This window comes from Myotis brandtii, unplaced genomic scaffold, assembly GCF_000412655.1.
Source record: "Myotis brandtii unplaced genomic scaffold, ASM41265v1 scaffold94, whole genome shotgun sequence".
Classification (NCBI taxonomy): domain Eukaryota; kingdom Metazoa; phylum Chordata; class Mammalia; order Chiroptera; family Vespertilionidae; genus Myotis; species Myotis brandtii.
Window position 1 is genome coordinate 507,309 of NW_005371876.1, and position 26,407 is coordinate 533,715.

The window sequence follows — 26,407 nt, forward strand, 5'->3', positions numbered from 1 at the left end:
AGGAGAAGGACAGAGGACAGATGATGGGTAGGGTGAGTAGGCTGAAGCTAAAATCAGCCTCTCCACTTGGCTACAATAAAAATATTTAATTATACCGAGTGATACTTTGGTTTACAAACTAGATCTGTTTCTTGTTCTCACCCTTAGGACCACAGTGACAATGTGCTTAAAGTTGCAGGGACAATGGCCCATGAAATGGGCCATAACTTTGGGATGTTTCATGACGCCCATGTTTGCAAGTGCCCTGCTACAATCTGTGTGATGAACAATGCACTAAGGTAAGGCTCTCTGGGAAGATGCTATTTCCCCCTGTTGTTTTTTTTTTTTTTTTTATTTTTCTCTGGGGTGTGCTACTCTTTTATGTCATCTTCCATAACATGGTCAAGGTTTTAAATGATTAAATAGCAACATCACAAATGTGTATCTATACCAAACTACTTTATCCCTCCCCTATATGCTAATATTTTTCATTAACTAACACATAGTTTAAACATCTTTTCTCTTTGCTCTTAGGGTGATTTGTCATTTTATCCTCACCTATATGAAATCATTAGCATTTATCAAATTTTGATTAAGTTTAGATTGGGTGGCAATAAGGAAAAAGTTCTAGGAGAAAAATCTAAAGAAGAAAGTTCTTACAGGAAGATGAAGAGAGAGTCTGTGAAAAGAGATTACTCATTTCTGCCTTGCCTTAGGCAAACTTACCAGGCAATTTTATCTTTAAAAATTCCAGACTCCCTTTTACACAATCATTTCCTCTTTTTCATTTCCTTCTTAGCTTCTCGATATAGGATTAGTCTCCATTCTGCGAAATAGCATATGGCTGCATGCCAACTACATATCTGATGCTATTTTTTCAAAATATTAGTACATTTAATATATATATATATTGATTTCAGAGAGGGAGAAGGAGAGAAACATCAATGATGAGAGAAAACATTGATCGGCTGCCTCCTGCAGGCCCCACACTAGTGATTAGGCCTGCAACCTGTGCATGTGCCCTGACAGGAAAGGGAACCCTGACCTCCTGGTTCATCGGTCGACGCCCAACCACTGAGTGACACTGGCTGGGCTGCATTTTTGTTTTTTTAAACAGCAGCCCGGATTCTGTATTTTGCTCATTTAGGTGGAGGTGTTTATGTCCATTCAGGTGGGCTAATTTAGTATGTGAATGAGCTTATGACTTGGTAGTTGATCAGTGGGTTTGATTTGCTCTTTTGGGGAAGGTTTCGGGTGTACCATCCCCAATGTCTGATATTTGTCCCCTACCTGCTCAGCATAACTGCATTCTCTTTTCTCTTTCCTTATCTTCACAGCTTCCATATACCTACAGACTTCAGTTCCTGCAGCCGTGTCAGCTATGCCAACTTTTTTGAAGATAAATTATCAAATTGCCTCTTTAATATTCCGTTACCTACAGATATCATATCCAACCCAATCTGTGGGAATCAGTTGGTAGAAATGGGAGAGGACTGTGATTGTGGGACTTCCGAGGTACAACTGAGTCCTTTATATAAAAGTTTAGTTTGTTTTTAAATTGCCAAGAAGATAAGCTATACAACTCTATAGTGTTTGTACACTTGAAATCTATGTAATTTTATTAACCAACATCACTGTGATGCATTTAATTTTAAATAAAATGAAACACTTTTGAGATATATTTTTAAAAATGATATAATGTGGTTCACTATAAAAGTTCATGTTTCTTGTGATTTTTGTATATTCACTTGTAAATACTTGCCAGGCCAGCTTTTCTAACAATGAATCCCGCATTGCTTAACAGACCTTCTTGGGTTTCTTCCCTATATCTAGTTTTTTAATACCACTCACCAGCCGGGGCTTTGTGTCCTTATCCCCCCCTTTCTGTCAGAAGTACTTCACATCTCTTACATGCCCTATGCCTTCTTGAGCAGTCACTTTAGACAGAGCACTGCGACAGTGCTCAGAGAGCGGAAGTAGCTTGCCCAAGGTCACCAGGCTGGTAAACGAAGGAGCCACGGTGTGGACTCAGGGGTGCTGTTCAGCCGTCCCACAGTGCCCTGCACAGTTTATCCCTTGGTGACTCAGGACTTGTTACCATTATAAGTGCTTGGCCTGATCCCACCTTGTTCACAGGGCAGCCGGGATTCTGCATAGGACCCTTGCCCCACTCTTATTAACACTTAATATAAGTAACATGTCAAACCCCCAGGGGTCCAGCTTCTCAGTAACTTCAAGTAGGATTTCAGATCTATTCATTCTGTGAGAAAGAGCAAACTTTCTCAGATGATACTTATATTTGAAATTGGGTAAGAATTTTAAGCTTAAATATTGTAATTCTGAATATGCCATTCGTCTTGGGGGATCTCAATTGCTACAACAAGAAAGGGGCACGATTTCTCAAAAACTAGGCAAGGAGAACAAAACAAAGTATACTGCTTTATGTAGAGTTGAATTGGATGTAGAAATTTAATAAAGAACTATATTTTTAGACTTTCAGTTACATGTTCTAGATATTAAATTTACTGCTGAATAGATACATACCTGATCAGTTGAATTAATTATGTTCTTTATTTAGATAAATGTTATTTTTTTAATAAACTGTCCTTTGTGTGTTTGTTTGCTCTCATATTTTCAGTATTAATATGGGAAGCTTGATGAACTAAAAAAAGATATTCAAATTAAAAACTATATAAGTAGAATCAGAAAAATACCAAACCCTTCGTTGTTCGAAAATCTCAGCTTTTCTAATGCTAAGCTTTGTTGTTGTTTTTTATTTTCCTGAAAATTATGTTCAGACTATACCAAAATGAGGTCTGTGCAATGAACAAATTGTATTATGAATTGTGCTGAAAGGAGACCAAAAAGTAATTTGGCATTTGCAATTGTTTCTGTATTCCTTAGGAATGCACCAACATCTGCTGTGACGCTAAAACATGTAAAATCAAGGCAGGTTTTCAATGTGCGTTAGGAGAATGCTGTGAAAAGTGCCAGGTAAGATTCTTTTATTCTGTCTTAACCATGATGACTACCCTTTATTTTTTCATGTTAAAATCTCAGGGGTTGTGTTAAATGAAATAAGGAAAACAGCATTTTCCTGTCTCTACATAATGCTACCTGCCACTTATCAAGTTCTCCCTGAGGGCTTGACAAACATGAGCTATTTCATCCTCCAACACCCCTTTGAAGTAGGTATTAGTATCTCATTTTGCTTTTGAGGGAAAAGAGGCTCAGAACAGAAAATGTGCAGATTAATAGGATCACTAAATGGCAAACTCCAAATTTACTGGTTCTTGTAAACGTAACTCCCTTAAGATGGAAGATCCTCTGAAGTTACAGATTGAAACCTCCTTGAAAGTCTTGACAACGATGCATTCAATAAAGTCAGAAATAACTTCCTTCTTTGCATCTAGGATATTGCTTGGTTTTCTTTGGTACTTTTCTCCTTGATGTTTCTATAATGTTTCTACTACAAATCCAGAAATATTGATTGCTTAAAGAATCAGAGTGTTTGCCAAAATCAGTGGAATTGACATAATAGGAGATGGCTTTAGCTTATACCAGGTAAATGTAAACTGGAATATAATGATGCCCCTAACTATCTTGGCAATAAAAGGCCAAAGGGAAAATATTATTTGTGTTAATTTGAAATATTTGGAAAGCCAGGTGGAATACAGCCTTCTCTCAATGTCTCTCCCCTCCCAACCCCCCCCGCCCCCTGCAGTTTAAAAAGGTTGGTACAGTGTGCAGACCAGCAAAAGATGAGTGTGACCTGCTGGAAATGTGTGATGGTAAATCTGGTATTTGCCCTGCTGACCGATTCCAAGTCAATGGCTTCCCTTGCCAGGATGGGAAGGGCTACTGCTTCATGGGGATGTGCCCCACGCTGCAGGAGCAGTGCACCGAGCTCTGGGGAGCAGGTAGGAGGACACATCCCAGTGTTGCTGGAATTCCTGCCTCTCTCTACACATATGGAGCAAAACAAAACATGCTACTGCAAGTGACAGTGTTTAATCATGGCCAAAATGGCGTTCTGTCCCAACCTTCTTTCTTAGCAACTACACCACTGCATTTTAGGATCAAAGGTCGGTTTGGGGTTTGCTAGATTTAGCAAATAAAAATAAGAATGGGCCAGTGAAACTTAAATTTTAGATTAACAATCTTTTTTAGTATTCGTATGTCTCATGCAATGAGAGGCAAACTCAACAAAAACCTTTATTTGTGTATCTGAGATTTAAATTTAACTGCTGGGTTCAGTATTTTGTCTGATAGCACCAACCAAGATATTTTTCAGATAAGTAAACCCTTGGAAGTTTGTATGCATGCATGTGCATACATGTGCATTTGTATGCATGTATATATGTAGGTGTGTGGTGGTGATCAGAGGTGGACAGAGAGTTAAAGAAAGGGGGAGAAGAGAAAAGGATGACACTTGGAATGCAGAAGAGCAATGAAGACAAGTGAATGATCTTTAATGCTTATCCTATATAATAAAAGGCTAATATGCAAATCAACCAAACTGCACAATGACCAGTCGCTATGACACACACTGACCAACAGGGGGCATATGCTTAACTCAGGAGCTGTACCCCTGGTTGTCAGTGTACTCCCACAGGGGAGCACCCCTTAGTCAGAAGTTGGGCTCACAGCTGGCAAGCGCAGTGATGGTGGAAGGAGCCTCTCCTGCCTCCGTGGCAGTGCTAAGGATGTCTGACTGACAGTCCCCAAGGGCTCCCGGACTGTGAGAGGGCACAGGCTGGGCTGAGGGACCCCCTAGAGTGCACAAATTTTGTGCACTGGGCTTCTAGTTTTGTATACAATACCAGAATTTTAGAGGCCATATTTCCTAATTATACAATAAAAAAGAAATAAAAGCATAACTCAAAAATCTGCAAAAACTTTGAACCAAAATTTAAATTGTTCTAAATAACTTTATTAGAAAGGCAATTTTAAAAATATCAATTCTTTGGGCTTCCTGGATATGATGCATTGTATAAATATATATAAAATTAAATAAATATATAAATATTTAATTTTGCCACACTCCCAGATTCCTACTTAAATGGCTGAAGGAATCTTTTTCAAATATGGATAATACATATTCTTAAAATTATTTGAAGAGAATTATCACATGTAAGAAAAATTTTATAATTTCTAAAAATATAAAGATAAAATATTAAGGAAAGTAAAAGTAATTATTGACTCACAATACATCCAAAATAAAAGAAACCTGGGAAATAAATGGACATGAACATAGAGAAATTCCTCGGTAAAACCCTGTGTGTCAGGGAAGCATGGGCAGAAACCCAACTTAAGGAGCAAATTTTGATACCAAGTTAATCTTCTACACTTGTTAAACTGGCAAAGCTGGGATACAGTTAATGCCTAATGTTGGTGAAGATGTGATAAAACATCTAGGTTCACATACTCTGGTAAGAATATGAATCAGCACAATCTTTTCAGGGAGAATTTGGAAAAATGCATATACAACCTAAAAAAGTACTCCTTTTCCTAAAAATTATACCTGAGAATATTTACTTACATGTATTTACCCAATACTTTTAAAAAATAATAGTGGATATTTGGGAAATATCTTCAAGTCCAAGAATAAGGATTAGCCAAACACATTATAGTGTACGTAACCAGTGGTTTCATTACAGCTATGATACTGTAGAACATTTAATGCCTGGAGAAAGGACAATTAGGGAAAGTAATTAATGAAGTGTGATACAGGTATATGAATGGTACTTTCCGCAATATTAACAGTAGTAACTCTGAATTTTGGGGATTAAGAATATTATTTTTCAGCATAGATGGACTTAGAGGATATTATGCTAAGTGAAGCAAGCTAGTTAGAGAAAGGCAAATACCATATGATTTCACTTATATGTGGGATCTAATGAACAAAATAGAAAGAAATTTATGATCCAGAGAAGAGACTGACAGCTGTCAAGGGGGCGGGGAGTGGGGGCTGGGTAAAAAAAGTTGAAGGGATTAAGCAGTACACATCAGCAATTACAGAATAGCCACAGAGATGCAGATTAAAGCATGAGGAATGTAGCCAATAACATCTAGAAAACTGGGTATAGGGCAGATGGGTGCTTCAGGGAGTAGGGGGCCACTCTGTAGAGTACATGGTTTTCTGGCCACTTTGCTATACATCTGAAACTGGTGTGAAATGGTACTGCATGTAAACTGTGGATATACCCTATATAATAAAAGAGAAACATGTAAATTGACCGTCCCCCCACTACATTCACCAGTCAATCAGGAGTGAGAATGCAAATTAACCTGACAAAGATGGCGGGTTAATTTGCATACATGGGCGCCAGGCAGAGAGCACAGCAGGAGAGCAGGAGGCTTGGGGGGACATGGCTCGCTCAGTCACTCCCAGTGACCGAGGGAGTCACAACCCCAAAGCCACCGGGGGGAGAGCAGAGTGGGAGAGCCAGCAGAGAGTGGAGTGGCCTGGGGAACTTGGCTCCCCAAGCCACCAGACGGAGAGCAGAGAGAGAGAGTTGGCGGCTTGGAGGACTTGGCAAGTGAGAGGCCGCAGGATGGAGACAGAGCAGGAAGGGAAAACCAAGAGCATGGGGAGCACCAGGAATTCTGGGAATTGTAGTTCTGGTGGCAGAAGGATCTCCTAGACACTAGAGCAAAGTGAGCCTGGAACAAGTTACTGTTGCGGTGGGGATGGAGGGAAAGCAAAGGTGAGAGACATAAGTAAAATCAGAGTGTCTAGGAAAAATTAAAGGAAAGATATTCTAAAACTTCCAGAAAATCTCCACCAATGAAGCAAAGAAAAAATAAACCTCTATTATTCTGTGAGCAACAAACCAAACTGCAAAACTGGGTTGGGGGTCTCAGACAATTCGCTCATATGATTGCAAAGACAGACAGAAACTCCCAGATTGGAGATGGCTCCCCTGAGGGCTCCCAGATTGGAGAGGGTGCAGGTCAGGCTGAGGAACCCATCCCCAGTGCATGAATCTTCATGCACTGGGCCTCTAATATATATATATATATACACACACACACACATATATATATATATATATATATATACACACACACATATATATATATGTATATATATATGCTTTTTCCATATTATTAATGCCAAATTATTCCAATTTTTAGTGTATTTTGTTATAATGAGGGACTAATAAATACTACTAAGATATCAATTAATAAAATATGGTAATAAACTCATTTTATCATTTTGAACATTGAAACATAAATTTATTTAAAACAGTTTGAGTTTACAAATCATTATAATAGACTGAATAATTTTTCTTGAAATCAGTGCAATACCTTCATGGATTTTTAATTATTTTAGCCTAGTTTGTTGTTTTTTGAAAGACTGAATTTAAACTTTTTCCTCATGTTATTTATTGATACTTAAGAGGGACATTCATACGGAACAGGAGCATAAGTCTTGGACTCAGACTGGGTGTGAAGTCTGATTTTTCATCTCTCTTCGTGACTTAACCAGTATGATTCTCCACTTCCTTGTTGATAAAATGGGAATGATGATAACCATTACAATGGCTAATATTTCTCAATCACTTATCACTGACTGGCCACTCTTCTGATTGGCTCACATATACTAACTCACTTAGTCCTCAGAACAGCTCTGTGAGGTTGGTACTATTATAAGTCCTCATTTTACAGCTGAGCAAACTGCCAGGTTAAGGTACTTGCCTGAGGACACACAGCTGCTCAGTCTTAATACCTGAGCTGCTAACCACCATTTTCTGTTGCTTCTCTGACGGGGATCTGAGGAAGATTACACGAGAAATCAAATATGTGATGCTCATTGCTCTCCTTGGCAAAACAGGAGTTTGACCAAGCATAGCACTAGCTGCCACAGTAGGAGCACATAGCAGCAGGATAGCATTCCATTGCTTGCTTGTGAGTTAATGTAATGGCTGTGGCTCTCCTGGTTCTATCTCCATATTTACATAAATTTCTTGTAACTTTAAGCAAATAATTCAGATGTTTTCAAATATTTAGATAACCATTTATTCAGAAAGAGAATATGTAGACATTGTTTTTCATTCCAGTCAGCTCTCTTGATATCAAATTGTTGCAGGCTATAATTCTGAGAATGAGCATTCCATCCTGTGGGGCATAACTATGTTTCCATCAATGACAAACCACATACTAGTATACTATGGTGGCTCTGCAAGATTATAATGGAGCTGAAATTTTTCTGTTACATATTGATGTCATAGCCATCATGATGTCATAACACAATGCATTACTCATGTGTTTGTAGTGATGCTGGTATAAACAAACCTACTGCACTGCCAGTTGTATGAAAGTATAGCATATACAATTATGTACGGGACATAATATTTAAGAATGAAAATAAACAATTATGTTATTGGTTTATGTATGTACTGTAGTGTCCTTTTATTCATTATTTTAGAATGCTCTCTTTCTACTTACATAAAAAATTTCTGCCGTAAAACAGCATGTCCAGTTATGCTGAAAGCAGCCTCATACATCTCATGTATACTGTGTCTGCTAATGCATCGTCTTCTCTTGTTATAGATTTAATCTCATGTTGTGGTTCATGACCCCTAAATGTACAAAATCCACTTTTAATGTTGCCAGTAAGAGGCCACATTGAGTGATTGGCCTGGAAATAAAATTTAAAGTGGTGGTTTTGCTCGCCAGTCAGGCACGTCCCATTCCACCACAGCTAGGATCTTGAAGAATAAGAACAAAGTGACAGAAGCTGTTAAAGGATCAGCTTCTTTGAAGGCAATGGACTAACAAAAATTTAAGAACCATATGATTTCACTACTATGTGAAATATAAAGCTGAAAGCAACAAATAAACAAAACAATCAAAAACTTATAGATATAGACAATAGCATGGGGGTTACCAGAGAGAAAGGGGGGTGGGGTAGTAAAGGGAAAAAGGGGTCCAAATATATAGTGACATAGGAATTTGACTTTGGGTGGTAAACACACAGTACGATACACAGGTGATGTATTATAGAATTGTACACTTGAAACTTATATAATTTTATTAACCAATGTTAGCCCAATAAATCTTTAAAAAATGAAAAAGGCTTATATCCAACATAGAGAAAGTTTTAATGACCTGGATTGAGGACCAGACACAGAAGCGTGTCCCTCTCAGCATCATGACAATCACAGCCAAAGCAAAAAAGTTTATGTTGGCAGAAAGACTGCATGACTACAATGTTGAATTTACTGCCAGTTCTGGGTGGTTGAAATGTTCCAAGAATCCTTATACAGAAGCATGTCCCTCTCAGCATCATGACAATCACAGCCAGTTCTGGGTGGTTGAAATGTTCCAAGAATCCTTATTCATTACACAATGTGAAACTGAGTAGTGAGTCTGCACATTATTGATGTGAAGGCAGCTAAATAACTTTTGAAAACTATAGATAAGCTAATTGTAGAGGAAAATTACTTGCCAGAGCAAATATTCCATATGAATGAAACCTTATTCTGGAAGCAGATGACTCAAAGGACCTTCATCACAAGAGGCCATTCGATACCGGGTTTCAAGGTTTTAAGGACAGGATAACAGACTTGCTTGGGGGCAGTGTTGCAGGCTACAAATTGAAACCCTTTGTGATCTGGCACAGTGAGAACACCAGAGCCTTCAAGCTTATCTGTACGCACAAGCAGCCATTGTACTACAGGAGCAATAAGAAGTCATAGATGATCCAATTTCTCTTCCAAGATGCTCTCCTAAATTGCTGTGCCAATGAAATGGAGAAGTACAGTTTGGAGAATAGTATGCCTTTCAAAACTTTGTTTGTTGTTGATAATGCTCCTGGATATCCTCCTTTTATTGGTGATCTTCATCCCCACCTCAAAGTGATGTTTCTCCCTCCAAACACCACCTATTTGATCCAACCAATGGATCAAGCAAGTACAGCATCTTTTAAGACCGAAGACCTGAGGAGGACCTTTGCCCAGGTTTTGCTGCAACTGAAGAAGATACCAATGTAATTCTGGAAGGATTACAACATCTATGACGGCATCAAGAACCTTGACTAGGCATGAGGTGGTCACCAGGCGGTGTACACATGGTATTTGGAAAGAAGAGACTCCGGAGTTTTATCCATGACTTCAAATGATTTTTCAAGGATGAGGAGGTTGTAAAAATGAACAGAGCTCTACTTGGGATGGCAAACAACTTTAACCTGGGTGTGGATGAGGAGGACATTGAGGTGCTCCTAAAGGTGGTTGCTGAGGAATTGACTAAGGAGGAGTTGTTGGAACTGAACAGGAGCACATAGTTGAATAAGAGGCAAGAGGAAAAGAAATCGCAGGGGAAAAGAAGAACCCCAAGAAAATTCACAGTGAAGGGCTTAACAGAAGCTTTGGCAGACTCTGACAAACTCCTTAAAAAGTTTGAAAACATGGATACCAGCACCAAAAGGTTTCCATTAATAGAGAGGAATGTTCATTGTGCATTATCTGCTTACAAGCAAATCTATGATGAAACAAATAATTCAAACAAACCACCATGGACATATTTCTGAAAAGAGTGACACCCCCTCAGGCAGAGCCTCAGCAGATCCTCCAGGAGGAGCTCCAGAAGGCACTGCCATCACAGGGCAGGGCAGCTCCAGGAGTTACTGCCCCTGATCACCCTCCAGTGGGGCAAGATGTGCAGGTGGTAGACAATGATAGTGATAATCCTGATGCTGGCTAGGCCTAGGCTAATGTGTGTGCTTGTATCTTTGTTTTAACAAAAACATTTAAAAAGTAAAAAAAAAAATAGAGAAAAGTTTCTAGAATAAGTATATAAAGAAAAATTGTTTGTGCACAGCTCTGTACAACGAGTTTGTGTTTTAAGCTGTGTTATTATAAAGTAGTTGAAACATCCTATATAATAAAAGCCTAATATGCAAATCACCCAACTGGTGGAACAACTGGTCCCTATGATGCGCACTGATCACCAGAGGGCAAACGCTTAACGCGGGTGCTGCCCACAGGCCCCAGGCCAGCCAAGGCGGGTGCCAGTCGGGGAGCCCCCCCGATCACCCCACCAGTCACCCCACAGATTGGCCCTAATCACCAGCCAGGCCTGGGCATCCTACCTGTGCACGAATTTCGTGCACTGGGCCTCTAGTTTAAAAATATAAAAGTTGTATAAAGTAAAAAAGTATAATAGGCTAAGTTTAGTTTATTATTGAAGAAGGAAAATTATCTTGTTATACATTTAGTGTAGCCTAAGTGTACAGTGTTTATAAAGTTTACAACACTGTACAGTAATGTCCTAGGCCTTCACATTCACTCACCACTCACTCACCCAGAGCCACTGCCAGCCCTGTAAGCTCCATTCATGATAAGTGCCCTACAGAGGTGTTCCACTTATCTTTTATACCATAATTGTATTGTACCTTTTCTGTGTTTAAATACATGAATACTTACCATTGTGTTACAATTGCCTACAGTATTCAGTACAGTAACATGCTGTACAGGTGTGTAGCTTAGGAACAATAGGCTATACCATATGGCCTAGGTCTATAGTAAGCTATACTCTCCAGGTTTGTGTAAGTAAACTCTATGATATTCACACAATAACAAAATCACTTAAAGATGCATTTCTTATAATGCATTGCTATTGTTAAGGAATGAATAACTACAAATAGCATTTCTCATGATGTTTTTAAATTTATTTTATTTTTTAATTAAAGTTTACATTCAACACTATTTGTATTGGTTTCAGATATACAGTCAAGTGGTTAGACAATCATATAATTTACATGGTGATCCCCCTGATATTTCAAGTACCCATCTGGCACTGTGCATAATTATTACAATATTGTTGACTATATTCCCTAGGCTATTGGTTTTATATTCCATTAACCCTTTGTAGCATTGACCTTCCTTTCTGTTTTCTTTGCAAATATGTTCCTACTGATTCTGCCTGGTCCCAGGAACTGAGGTTGCAGATAAGTCATGCTACAGGAAGAATGAAGGTATTTCAAAGTATGGGTACTGCCGCAAAGTGAACAATACACGTATTCCCTGTAAAGCAAAGTAAGTGGCTTTCAAACAATACTTTGAACCTTTTTGCTTCACAGACTAGAGAAATTGTTTACTTACAGATACACGTTCTGATTTATTCCATTTCAAGGAAAAGTTAATTTGGAAATCATTCATTTGACCGATAGTCATTGAGTGACTATTATGTGCCGTGTTTCTAGCTAGGCACTGAGTTAACAAGAGAAATAAGAATTAATGGCTTTTTTCAAGTCCGTCCTGGTGGGTGTTTTAGATGATATCAGGTACAATCACTTTTAAAGAGAATGAATGTTTGAGATGGGACAAGCAAGGTAAATAAATGGTCCTGGTTGGAAATATGTCCATTGATATTCCAGGATATTTTAGGTTCTTTCCCATCTGATATTTTTCATTATGATTCTAGGGGCACAAATATTTACCTACCTAGAGAAATAATAAATGCTTGTACAGTTTTATGTAAACTTGCCATGGAATTATATCAAGAAAAAAAAGGCAGCAAGAGAAAAAATTGACAATTCACCTGAAGAATGTTTTAATCTTATATTGATATTATAGAAAAAGTATAGAATATTATATGCAATAAACTTGGTATTTTTCTCTAAGATTTTTTGATTGTGCAATTCTAAGATGACATTAAAAACTCAAATTATAATAGACTAGAGGCCCAGTGCACAAAAATTGTGCACTCGCGGGGGAGGGGTCCCTCAGCCTGGAGCCCTTGGGGTATGTCTGACTCATGGCTTAAGCCCACTCCCTGTGGGGGGTGGGAGTAGCCGCAGTCAGCCATCCTTAGTGCTGCCACCAGGGGGCAGCTCCTGCATTGAGCATCTGACCCCTGGTGGTCAGTACACGTCACAAGGACTGGTCATTCTGCTGTTTGGTCAATTTGCATATTACCCTTTTATTATATAGGATTAAAATCCTAGTACCTGCTCCAAATTTTTCACTAAGTAATATGCAACAAGAGGTTAAACAAGATAAGCATTTCTCAAAGTTTTTCTATTAAATACTATTTTTTATAGATGATAGATATTGCCAAGCAAACTATATTTTGTGTTGTTGTTTTTTTTTAAAATTTTCTAAGCAAAATGTATTTTAGACATAGGATAATCTCTTGGGGAGGTTGGGCCTAAATGATGGACTATCATATTCTGTGCTTTCTCCTTTATAGGATATCAAGGAAGATTCAAAGGGGGAAATATGTATAAGGAAATATTTTTGGGAAAAGAGTACTATGTAGTATGAGTGGTAGTGAGTGGGGAAAGAGAGCAGGGTAGTTGCGTTTTTCATCGACAACATGTGCATATCCCATTTTCTTATATCATCATTGTGATCACAACTAGAGGCACAAGCATTTCATTCTACCCACAGGCTGCCTTTCTAGTCACATTTTAATAGTAACTGGCTGTCATGAGAGTAAGCCTGTAATTCCCTGTATCCTAGAATCTTCATTATAAGCCTTCCCTTAAGTGATTCAAGAAAAACAAATTTGAAGAGGATGCATGCCTTTCTCTACTGCTCACTCATATTTTTCTACAACCATCAAAGACATCAGAAGGATTCAATTCTATCTGCTCTCAGAATACTTTTTCACCCTCCTCTGAATTCTGCATAAAGCAATGGTCTGCACTTTTATTGGCGTTGACTTTACTCTCTTCGGTGGTAAACGCATGGTTTTCTTGAGTGCTGAGCAGTGTCATCTACCTTTGCAGGGAGATAGTTCTTTCAAGTAACCCCACATGAGGATCAACTAAGTCTAAGATTTATATTGACACAACCATAGTGGAAATAATTCTACTGCAATTCAAGAAAAGTCAACTGAAACAAGATAGAAATTGACTTCCTAGGTACCCTCCATTGTATTAGAAATCCATTATCCTTATATTGTCTAGCTCTATCATATATGTGACCTCCATTCCCAAGCATTTCCATTGGTCTGTGTTGGCTTCTTCAGAGCCAGCCATCACTTTCCAATAAGCAAAAAGGACAAACAAACAAACAAGAACAAAAAAGTAAGGCCACCTTTAAGAATTTGTACTTAAGATTCTTCTTCTTTCCCATTGTCCAAAACTAGTAGCATGGGAATCTGAGAAATGTGTTTTTGTTGTTGTTACAGCAACAATATGCCTTTCCATATCAATGGTGCTATTACTGAGGAATAAGAAAAATGTTGATATAAAGAAGAACCAGGAGTCTCTGCTATAGGGAGAAATACCTTTAGTTCAATCTGGATAGTTGGGGAGCTATCAACTGCAATTTGGTCCTGGTAATTTAACTGCAGCCCTTTTTTTACTTTTCCTTAGTGATGCCATATGTGGGAAGTTGTTCTGTCAAGGTGGGTCAGATAATTTGCCCTGGAAAGGACGTATAGTAACTTTCCTGACATGTAAAACATTTGATCCTGAAGACAGCAGTGAAGAAATAGGCATGGTAGCCAATGGAACTAAGTGTGGAAATAAGAAGGTAGGTTAAAATCGTGGCTTTTATTCAAATGTTTTTTTAGTTTTAGTTTATTGTTTAGTTTTTCAAGGCATCCTTGTGTTTCATAGGAGCAGTTTGCAAAGCAATGCTTATGTCATTCATTTAGGCCTACCTGCATGCATTCCTTCAATATTATTTAATCAGTACCTATTATGTGCTTAGCACTAGGTTGTTAAACTTAGGTAAGTTTTATTGCCCCTAAATTGGTAGGTTTTCAATGAATGATAGTCTCACTGATAATGATAGATCAAAATATTATGTATTTTTATATAAATGATAATTGTTAATATTGTAGAAGATGTGATATTAACATGTTTTCTGTAATATTTTTTGTTGGAATGGGTACCTTGTATCATGTGCTATGCTCAGCTCTATGCTAAATATCAGTCTTAAGAGAGGAAGTGGAGTAAGGAGATGACCCCTGAGGAATGAAGTGAAGTAAGAAAATCTTTAAAGAGGACTCTCTAAATATTTTATTGTATATATTTATCTATATCTATATCTATATCTATATCTATTATATCTACCTATCTATCTCTATCTTTATCTCTATCTATATCATCTATATCTTTACAACTTTATTGTTGAAAGTGTTACATATGTCCCCATTTTCCCCCATTGACCCCATCTAGCCTGCTCCCACTAACTGCCCCAGGCCTTCACCCCCTATTGTCTGTGTCCATGGGTTATGTATATATGCATACAAGTTCTTAGTTGATCTCTTCCCACCCACCCACTCTGCCTTCCCTCTAAGATTACGTAGATTCCATCTTCCTATTTTCAAAAGAATGCTGTGATTTCCCAAATGAAAAGGTAAGTTTAATAATGGTATTAGTGGCTAATAATATAAGACCAAATTCCAAACAATTTGAAGAACTGATACTATTGGACATTAGTGTCAACTTCTTGTTTTTCACATCATTTTCAGGTTTGCATTAATGCAGAATGTGTAGATATCGAGAGGGCCTACAAATCGACCAATTGCTCATCTAAGTGCAAAGGACATGCTGTAAGTTTTAAAAATGTTTGCCCAATCTTGCTGAATCTTATGTAATTTTTAGGTCAGTTTTGATTATATAAAAAAATGTGTCAGTAACTGTGAAAATAGAAGGATCTCTTACCCTTTGAGACAACATGGAGGGACCTGGAGATTATTATGCTAAGCTAAATAAGCAAGTCAGAGAAAGACAAATATCCCATGATCTCACCTATATGTAGAGTCTAATGAACAAAATAAACTGACAAACAAGATAGATCCAGAAACATGGAAGCATGCAACAGTCTATCACCAGAGGGAAGGAATAAGGCAGGAAGAGACTAACCAAAGAACTTATTTGCATAACCCATGGACATAGACAATAATGTGGTGAAGGCCTGGGGAGGGCACAGAGCAGACAGAAAGAGGGGTGGGGGTGGGGAAGGGGGATATTTGTAATACTTCAGCAATAAAGATAATTGTTTTTAAAAATCCACCAACCAAAAAATAAAGCTTATGTTTGTCTCCGTCACTAGGGTGTTTCAATGAAGGAAGGGGGTTGTAATACTTCAGCAATAAAGATAATTGTTTTCAAAAATCCACCAACCAAAAAATAAAGCTTATGTTTGTCTCCGTCACTAGGGTGTTTCAATGAAAAATTTCTTTCAAGAACCTGGTCTATATGAAATTCCTATTATTGATTTGTATGTTCTGTAGATAGCTGAAAGATGCAGAATTGGGGTTATTCCATTTTTAGAATGGACTTAATGGTGGATGGGTAGGCCCTTGGGTCAGTGGACAGTCTAGCATGGAAACTGACAAGATCATTGATCCCGCAGGTGTGTGACCATGAGCTCCAGTGTCAGTGTAAAGAGGGCTGGGTCCCTCCTGACTGTGATGACTCCTCTGTCGTCTTCCGTAGGTAACATTCCACATCTAACCTGAGGAATTGCTGTCTTTTCCAAGCTTTTCTTTCAGATTACAAAAGATTTCATTGCCTCTTTTCTCTCCTCTTGAAATTCCTGTCCTGCAAATAATGAATCCACAATGTTAATCTTCAAAGTTTCTTTAACAGGTTTTTAATCCAATTTTCCACATCCTTATGCATTTACTCTACATACAAAAAAGATTTCTTCAAGTTTATATTTGTACTCTCACTTTAACTTCCCAAATTCTCTTTTCTGATTGTTCCATTTTCATACCATCCTTAACTTAAAGTATAGATATAACATCCTCATAAAACTCTCTAAGAATATGACAGATTGTTTTTATAGATTTAATTCTATGAACTGAATTATCTCTATTTCTTTTTGAAAATGTATTTTTATTGATTTCAGAGAGTAAGGGAGAGAGAAATAGAAACATCAATGATGAGAGAGAATCATTGCTCCACTGCCTCCTGCATGGCCCCTACTGGGATTGAGCCCACAACCCAGGCATGTGCCCTGACCAGTAATCGAACCCTGACCTCCTGTTTCATAGTTTGATGCTCAACCACTGAGCCACACTGGCCAGGCTATCTCTATTTCTTTTGAGTTTGACTGTTCTTTTTTTTCACCCTGTCTCTTGTATTTCATTGTGTTATTTTACTTCAGGGTATGTGATCTTTTATTACATGTGGGATTAGGTCAACTTGAATTAGCTCACATGGATTTTCTTTGCATGAGTGTGTGTGTGTGTGTGTGTTTGCTGTATCTACTCATAACCTCTCCTGATGCGAGATCTGGCTGTGAGCTCTATCAGTGTGGGAAGGAGCCAAAGTGGGGATCCTCATCACTAGTCGCCGTAGTGAAGAGTACTTGGCCTTGAGGAGAGGGGCCTTTATTTCATTTACTTCCTGAGAGATTTTATTTTTCTTTGCACTCAATTTCTCCTTGACTCTTCCTTCTCTCTAGATCTGTGCTGCTTCTCAGGCTCTTATGTCCCCCATTGTTTCTAGAGAGTTCTCTAGAAGGGCTTTGTCTTGAGGCATGAGGCATGCTTGTTCTGTATACACAAGGGATGGGGATGGGCCTGAATGAATCATCTGTCCCAAGTTCAGATCCTCTGTTGACTTCCCAAGAGAAAATAGCATCTATTTCTGATGTTTGGACTAATTATGTTTTTAATTTGTTGATTCTTTGTTAGACTTCCCAAGAAGGAATAGCATCTACTTCTGGTGTTTGGAGCTTTAATCTACTCTGTCCACATAAATCCTTTACTTCCTATATTTTTATAATTATTTTCATTTTTATGGAGGGTGGAAAGTTTCAGATATTTGAAGTGAAATTGTCATCTCACCTAGAATTCTACTACTGTTATCTTTGTGTATGTGTGTTTACACTTGTGACCTTTTCTTATATTAAAAAATAATCGCATTGACCTGCTAATCTGTGCAATAAGAGAGTAATACCTGTTTGATTTTCTCTTCAAAGCTGTACCTCCTGGTATCTGTGGTTTCTGATTATTATAAGAAAAATGAATATTTCAAATAGCAAAAGATTGGAGTCACAGTGATTACTTAGATAAGTAGGTAAAAGAAAAAAAAGCACTAAATAGAACCAAGAATTTTATTTAAACCATTTCCCAATTTACAGGGTCACATCATTTCTTTTATGTTCATAATTTTTGCAATATAGGGCAAAAATCAGTAGAATACTTAGTTGTGCCTCTATCAATTGTCTTACATCTCAGCTCCTTATTTGCTACTGACAGAAATATGATTCTAAGGCTTCAGTTTCTATTTCCCTGTTTTATTTCAGCCTTGAGTTTGAAAAATATTTCACTCCTTTTCTGCCATCCCCCTTACTTTATATTCTCTCTAATTTTCCAGTCATTTTTCCCCCAATTATTATAAACATCATTGCCTCTAATACTTCTCCATAGTACTTGCTTTAACTATCTCATACAAAATGTTCATATAGATTTCCCCTTATTTATTCTATCTAAATAAAATTTTACTAATCACGATCAAAATAATCTTCATTTTACTGGCTATGAGAGATTTGCCAGAGAATGCATTTTCTCTAGGAAAGGGTAGATGGAATTTTATGCTAAATGATGAATAAGGACTATTGTGATATATACGTATGAATACCCAGATCCTCACTAGGCCTGGGTTCTCTTTGTTGTAGACGTCTCCATTGTGGTTGGGGTGCTGTTTCCTGTGGCTGTCATATTTGTGGTGTGTGCTATAGTATTCAGGCATCAAAGCACCAGAGGAAAGCAAAAGAAAGTCCAGAGGTAGGTTTTTATCTGGGGGCTTTTGGGCCTCTAATGAACTTTAAATTCAAAGATGTGACCCAAATTCTCAAATTTAAATTTGGTTTACTTCAAATACTTAGAAATAAGTATAGGCCTGGCTGGTGTTGCTCAGTGGTTGAAGTTTGACCCAGGAACCAAGAGGGCTCCATCCCCAGTAGGGGGCGTGCAAGAGGGAACTGATCAATGAAGTTTCTCTCTCATCCATGTTTCTATCTCTCTATTCCCCTCCCTTCTTCTGTCTCTAAAAAAATTAATAAAAACATGTATTAAGAAAAAAATAAGTGCAGAAACATTTTGCTTAGATCAGAGGCTGAGTATTCCTTTTACTGAGAAAACTTTCACAGTAAGGCATGTCTTTTTCTCCTGTAATTACTGTGTATATATTTAATAATAAGATTAATAACTCTTTATTAAAGATTTTGTGCTCATTATAATAATACAATATATAATCTTTATTGATTATTATCTTTATGATAAACACTGTTAGTAAGTCCTTTTATGTACATTATCTCATTTAATCCTCTTAAGAATATCATGAGGGTAGTAACTATTATTTCTATTCTATAGATTAAAAGATGTTATATATCAATTTTACAACAATCATGCAAGGCCAGGCACTTCACATTTTACTGATATGGAAAGAAGCTCAGAGAGGTCAATAAACATGTTCAAAGTTGTACAAAGTAAGTGATGGAGTCTTGATATGCACCAAGATCAGTCAGTCTTTTGAAAATGGTCTTGGCACTACAGCATCTTTCTTGCATTTTTTTTTTAAAAACTAACTATTTATCCAAAATGGGCTATTAATAAATAGTGAAGGAATAAAACAAATCATTAATTAGATGGCATAATTTAGATAAAAGTTGGATTCCACACCATCATTATTAGGATTCAGGGCTCTGCAAGAGAATCAAAAAGAAAATCAGTGTTGGTAATGATGAATTACAGAACACAGAAACCTGAAGAACATCCTAGGGAGCAGGTGAAAACCCAGTCATTCACTAATTATGGCACAATGGGCAAAGGAAATTGGCAGATTTATCATGAGTTTCTCCCTAATGGTGAACACACTGCTTGGTCAATTTGTATGATATCCTTTCACCTACAGGTCACAGTCTGACCTTGGCACCAGGCCATGCAGAGAGAAGAGGAAACCACAGACAATGAAGGCTCTTCATTGCAAAGAGGTGAACATAGTCTGTACTATATTTGCTGTGGACCCCAATTTGTGATTTTCTCCCTCTCTTGTGCTGACCATCTATCCGTCATTTCTACTCATCAGTGTTTTATAAATGTATGACGCTTCTGAGTACGCAGCAATGATTGTGGGCTCTGTAACTACACATTCAGAAAGTTGTCCTCTGCCTTTGGTTAAATGTAGAAGTCTCCTTAAAATGCGGAAACTCAGTGGCTGCTTTGCTGGGATTCACAAAATGCAAACACAATAAGAGGACAAGGAGGGCAGATGTCAGCTGTCAGATTTCTCTCTCTCTCTCACTCTCTCTCTCTCTCTCGATTTCTTATTCCTTTAAAAATATCCCAGTAAAGAAAATAATATGTGTATTTGTATGACAATACATGTAATATGTATAAGTCCTAATGCCTTGGTTGTGTCCGGCAAGTTTAGAAATTTTAGCAGAAGTTGGCTAGTGATAATGACATTGGTAATAATGTTTTTGATGGAGACTTACAAATCTCTGATAGCTCTGGACATAGCAGAATGCAGCAGCTGGGCCACTGTGATTTTTCCATCTGGTCTTTTGGTGTCATCATAGTCTTGGTCTCCGATGCTTTGAAAGGATTGCTTATTTGGAACATGAACATAGGAAATTGATAAAATTCATTTAAAAAATATTTTTTCTTTTTAGAAAAGTCAGATGAAGCTTCATGCCCTTGACCTGCCAGTGGATGGCAGTGAGCCTCCAGCTTCTTTTGTGAGTTAGCAACTTCTCTTAAATCACTTCCAGCCTAACCTTGAGGAAATAGTAGTGAAAGTCACAACCCACAATGCCCAATTATTTCTTTAGAAGGATGTTAGAATCTGTGTGAATGTAATATAAAGTATAGATTCTTCTACACAACATTTTGAAAATGTCAAATTTGAGAATGTGTACCTGTCCATTATACTCCTAAATTTAACCCTTAAACCAGAATTACCAGGTCTATAAAGCTGATAACTCATTACAGGAAGAGTGCCAATCTGCTTCATACAATGGCATCCCGATCATATGTCTATTGGCATTGGACTTATTTCTCAATTGGATGTGTACACCAAAATGAAAACAATTGAACTTACAGGTTTAGAATATTCTCATGGGTAAAGTCATAAATTCTCTGAAAATTATTTCTGAAAATAATTTAATCCTTTCCATTAAGTGCATTTGTTTTCAAGGCCCAACCTTTGATTTTTTTTTTTTTTACCTCTTACTAGCTAATTACAAAGCCAGATTTTCCACCACCTCCGATTCCTACTTCTGTGTCATCTTCTTCCTTCCTTGTACTAGTAAGTATCAGATGATCCCCGATGATCTTTAAAATGTCTTTTGTGCCAATGTGAATAATATCTCTAAATCTATGGGTTCTTTATCAAGATATGTGCTCCATAGGCTAATCTGAGATAGCATAACAAGTTCTATTTACTATCTATAAATTAGTATGGGTATTAATTTATTATTATTAAAAACAGCTCTGTTATATTGTTAAGAAATGATCAATAGTTCTGCTGTAGAAGGCTGTCTCCCTCAAAGGACGGTGTCTAGATGTTGATTTTGGAGGATGTAAAATTTAATAAGTTATATTTACTTTTCTATTTATTGTAGGTAGAATAGAGCCTATATTAGTCATAGTTTCTGTAGGAGGTAGGGCATGAAAAATAGCCCACATATAGGCAAACAAGGAATCAAAGTCAGGCACTCATGAAGTAAAGGGTAGAATTCATTCACTCAAATAGTTACTGAGCATATTTCTACATACTTGATGCTCTGTTGTGGGTAAATGGAAAAACTAAAACTTAAGGTATTTTTTTTGAAGAACTTTTACAATTTTAGTAGGAAAACAAGTCAAATATATATGAAGCACTTATTTGCTTATATATTATTTATGTCAAAGCTGGTGATTGGATGAGAAGAATATGGTGAAGAGGAAATGAATGGGGTCAGGGTGGTTAAAACAGGAATTTGAGAGTTAGGTAGAATTTAAATGAGTGCTGACAAGGTCAGGAATGATTTTTTAAAAAGTATAGCTAAGATGGGAAGTGCATAGCATTTCTAAAGTCTTACCATTATTTTTGTCCATAATATAGCATGAAGAAACAAAGGTCCTTTCCTCTACTGTTTTCAAGGATAAGCCAATGTCTATGCCTAAGGTATGAGATCCATAGCTAAACTATTATAATCGTGTAGCACTCCTGGTATCAAGGAAAGAATAACCATATTTCCCTAGAAGATGTTCACTAAGAATAATATCTGTATGATTATAGGATGGGTGCTAGCATATGTCTTCCTTCTGAGTTTGCCCAATAACCAAGAGGAAAAAGATGGATGTGTCTTAGCTATGAAGTGATGATGATCTCAATATTATTCATTCTCTCAGAAATACTCCACAGAAATATTGAGATTGTGGAAGTATCCCATAGAATAATAATCACCTAGTATCTCAAAACTTTTCTCCTGATTCCCCCCACCATCTCCATATTATGCTAATTAGCTAGATAGATATTTGCATCCCAGTGTGGTATTTTTCTTACCTTCTTTCCTTACACTCCCATGTTTCCACTCCTTTCCTGTGATGTATGAAATAATCCATAAAATAGGAAGTACTACAGATAATTAATTTTAATTTCTTAATATTTCAAAATTATGAGATATATACATTTTTTAGGAAAAAGTTGATCATTTAAGTGTATTGTCTTTTTTAGGGCTCCAATCCAAATGTCTGAAGCAACAGCTAAGCAAGGATTGGTGGGTAAATGATCAACTTGAATGATGGGACAATCTGGATAGAAGAGAAATATATGGGCTATCTAACTACTATTTGCTCTTGATACCCAAAGAGGTTAACATTTCTTGATTCATGTTATACTTTGAAGAGATGAAATAAAATGTTTAAGAGAGATGTACTTTTGAGAATCTTTGAATTTAAAATTTATATTCTACATAGGGAAGGAAGATGACTCTACAGATACAGCTATGAAGCTGAAATTTCTAATTAGGTTTGGTAGGAATTAATTCACCCTGTAATGAAAACAAATAAACAAGTAATCAAAGAAAACTGGGAAGGATGGGAGAAAATAGTACATTTATCATTAGAAGACTAACAACAACTCAATTGTTTTAACTATTAACCTGTCAAATTAGAACCCTTTGTTAAAAAGAAAAAGTATATAACCATTTTCTGATTTATATAATATCTTTCCTACATTATCGTCTATAATCCATATTAGTTGTGTAATTTGAGGTTTACTACAATTGAATAAACTTTACTAATAAAAATATTTTTCATAGAAATTTGTATAATTTAGTTACTGGCGAGGTTAAAGTGAGCTTCACTTTCTAAGTAAAGAACTTTCAGTTAAATAAAAAAAAATTAGAGATTGTAAACTGGTAGCCTTCCAGACATGTATGAATTGCAGGTTTATTCGTATTGGACCTGAATAATTTGGGTCACAAAGTATTTTTAAGTGTTTTTGAATTTATTGCCAATATTTAAAAGTTGGGACATCTTGTATAAACATCCAGATTTCCAGCTTATTAAAATTAATCAAATGTTCTGTCAACACTAATCACAGGCTCATAGCAACCATCTGCTTAGTTGGCTGCTGATGAGCAAACATCGCTGGTTGCCTGCCAAATAGCCCTCTTCTTTCTTGTTTCCATTACGCCAATTTGTTCAGTTGTCCATGTTTTAAAAGAATAACTCTCACTCTAATGGGTAAATCTCTACTACTCTAAGTCAACATAAGAATCTAATCTCCCTTACTGGTGGTTGATTTGGAGGTGAGTGTAGCTCCCCCTGTTTTAGCCAATGAGACAAGAAAGGAGACATGCTGGGGAATTTATGGGAAAGATCTCCTTGTTCCTTCTTCTAGATGTTGGCATCTGGATATCCTGTCTGGTAGTGTCGCAGCCATGTTGCAACTATGAGGGCAAGACTGATATACAGAACAAGGTAGAGCAGAAAGATGAAAAGAATAAATCCTGGTCTTTTAATGATGTTATTGAACTGGTCGATTAGTAACTGCTGGAGTCACCCCATACTTTGTTGGGACTTCCTATTGATATGATCAATAAAATTTCTTACTGTTTAAGCAATTTCAAGTTGAATTTTCTCTTACTTGTAACAGAAGTCATCTCAACTAATAAAATAGCTGCTCCATTATTAAGGCCCATACTTTCCACTTCATCAATACTGCTGTACATTTTTTATACTTGGCCTGCTTTACCCATTTGCAGCACAGATCTGGCCTTATTGGCCTTCCTTTCCAGGACGGACTTTGCCCATATGATGTTCATTTGCCCTTGCAGTGTGAATTTCTAGATAAATTCATTCTGGCCTCAAAAGCGAAGCTCAATCCCCAGTAATTCCAGAGTCTATCTGCCAGATCATTGTCATTGTACCAGCCTTTCTTTCCATGTGGGGTTTACTCAAGAACACATTAAACATATTGCTTTATCTGCAGTGTGAGGTTTCAGAAGACCCTGCCCTAACCCAGAAATAAATTCCTATTTGCAGCAAGGCCATAATCTTACGTGTGATCAATCTATTAATCTTCGCTGGTTTTTGTTGTTGTTATTTGATTTGTTTTCATTCCTGTCCCTCTCTCATTCTTTTAAGATTGACAAAATGGGAATCTTGAACCTATGACTTTTCAACCAGCCACCTACATAACCTGAGATAGAAGTAAAACATATTCCTGTAGATTCTGAAATGATGGCACTAGGTCCTTGATGTTTATGGAGATGGAAGACAGGAGGACGACAGAAAAAAGCATTCTCTTTTCCTAAGGCTTTGAAACCTTACGAAGTTTCCTGGTGAGCTGAACTGTAGCCCAATTTAGACAATTTAAAGCAAAGACTTTGATTTCACAGTCCTGTTTCCAAGCTAGATCTACAACATACTAACTTTAAGGGAATTGTACTAATATGACATTTAACCACCTCGCGTAGTCCACCAAACCTTTTTTATAATTAGGCGTTATTACCTTCTCTACTTTTTAAAAATTGTAACAGGTTAAACTGTGGTCTTTTCCAGGTACTCTAGAACTGGTATACCATGGGGTATCTCTAAATACTCCTTAGCACTTCAGTCAGTTACTGCCTCTTATGACTTTGGGGATGTTTTAACTTTGTATGAAATCATGAAGTATGCATGAAAAGGAAAGCAAGCTTCAGTTGCGATCAGGATGGAGCTATGCTATTGTTTAAGTTGGTAATAATGACACCTATGTGGTAAAGAATTGAGGGTGACCTCTGGCTAACAGCCAGTGAGAAAGTGAACACTTTAGTCCAACAACCCTCAAGGAGCTAATTCTGCCAACATCCATCGAATGAGCTTGGAAACAGCTCTCATACTCGTTGGATCTTGACTGACACCTTGGGAGAGAAATTGAAGCAAAAGACTCAGCTAAATTTCGTTCGCATTCTGCAAGCACAGAAACCGTGAGAGAAAAACTATATTTTCTTTTAAGTTGCTCTGATTTGGGGAAATTTGTTGTATAGAAAATGATAACTTCTACAAAACGAGTAGAGTTCAAATGTTTCAAGTATTCCAGACTGGTTTACATAGACTTAACTACTATATTTAACAGGATTTCCATCATCTCAAAAAATGTTTTTCTTCATATTTTCTTTAATTTATTCCTTTCTCTTTTTTATGAGTACTGATTATCTGCTTGAGATCACTGATATCCAGTCTTCTCAAATAATCATGTTCTTTCTCACTTTTGTTTACCTATTTTTTGGGGGGTATTTTTGATGAGTTCCTTAATTTTAGCTCCAAAGTTTTTGATTTTATGTTCAATACTGTCAATGCTCATTTTGTACTAATTTTAAGGCATTTTATAATGTTCCTCATCTTTGCTTAGTAACATTCTCTTCTCACATTAGTTTTGTAAAGGCCTGCCAATTAACTTTTTTCCTTTTGTTTCCACAATTTTACTTCTAAAATGAAATTCGCAAAGCAAAATTGGTCTAAACTTTATTAGTGTGCCTCAAAGTAACTATTTTTCAAAAATTGTATCTTCCTCAGCCATTTGAGTACTATGCTCCTGATCACTCAGCAACACAAGTATTTCCAGGTGGCTCACCTTTGTGTTTTAAAAGTTTTATTTTAACCTGTAAAATATTCTCACATTTTATATATTTGATGATATATTCTATCCCTTGAGCTAAAGAACTTTGGTACACTAGCATTCTGAGTGTAATATAGGAAGAGGTGGGTTCATAAGTAAATCTTGCATATTCTTCTCTGCCCAGATTATTTTTTTCTTCGTAGGCTACTGGTAGATCTGTCTACCAGGGCCAGACAGGGAGTGGCATAGTTCTATTGGTGATGCTGAGATCCACCTCATCAGGAAAGCTCCTGACTCATTAAAGGGAAAGCCTCAAACAATATAATTTGCAACCATCTTGGCACATTTGCTCTTGAATTTCTCTAGTCTTTTCTGCTGCTTCCAGAAAAAGACCTTTATTTGGTAATGACC

General features: G+C 37.1%; 1 protein-coding gene across 1 annotated transcript in view; it reads left to right on the forward strand.

Annotated features, from left to right (window-relative positions):
- ADAM28 (ADAM metallopeptidase domain 28) overlaps nt 1-22,813 on the forward strand; it is an 87,911-nt gene extending 65,098 nt beyond the window's left edge. Inside the window, exons 12-25 of the mRNA XM_014533083.1 lie at nt 148-278; nt 1,317-1,494; nt 2,884-2,973; nt 3,704-3,899; nt 11,921-12,023; nt 14,312-14,471; nt 15,418-15,498; nt 16,305-16,383; nt 18,579-18,687; nt 19,817-19,895; nt 20,577-20,642; nt 21,140-21,211; nt 22,010-22,072; nt 22,625-22,813. Of these exons, the coding sequence (XP_014388569.1) occupies nt 148-278; nt 1,317-1,494; nt 2,884-2,973; nt 3,704-3,899; nt 11,921-12,023; nt 14,312-14,471; nt 15,418-15,498; nt 16,305-16,383; nt 18,579-18,687; nt 19,817-19,895; nt 20,577-20,642; nt 21,140-21,211; nt 22,010-22,072; nt 22,625-22,645 (1,428 nt within the window). The 3' untranslated portion in view covers nt 22,646-22,813. The remainder of the gene's footprint in view (nt 1-147; nt 279-1,316; nt 1,495-2,883; nt 2,974-3,703; nt 3,900-11,920; nt 12,024-14,311; nt 14,472-15,417; nt 15,499-16,304; nt 16,384-18,578; nt 18,688-19,816; nt 19,896-20,576; nt 20,643-21,139; nt 21,212-22,009; nt 22,073-22,624) is intronic.
- The last annotated feature ends 3,594 nt before the right edge of the window (nt 22,814-26,407 follow it).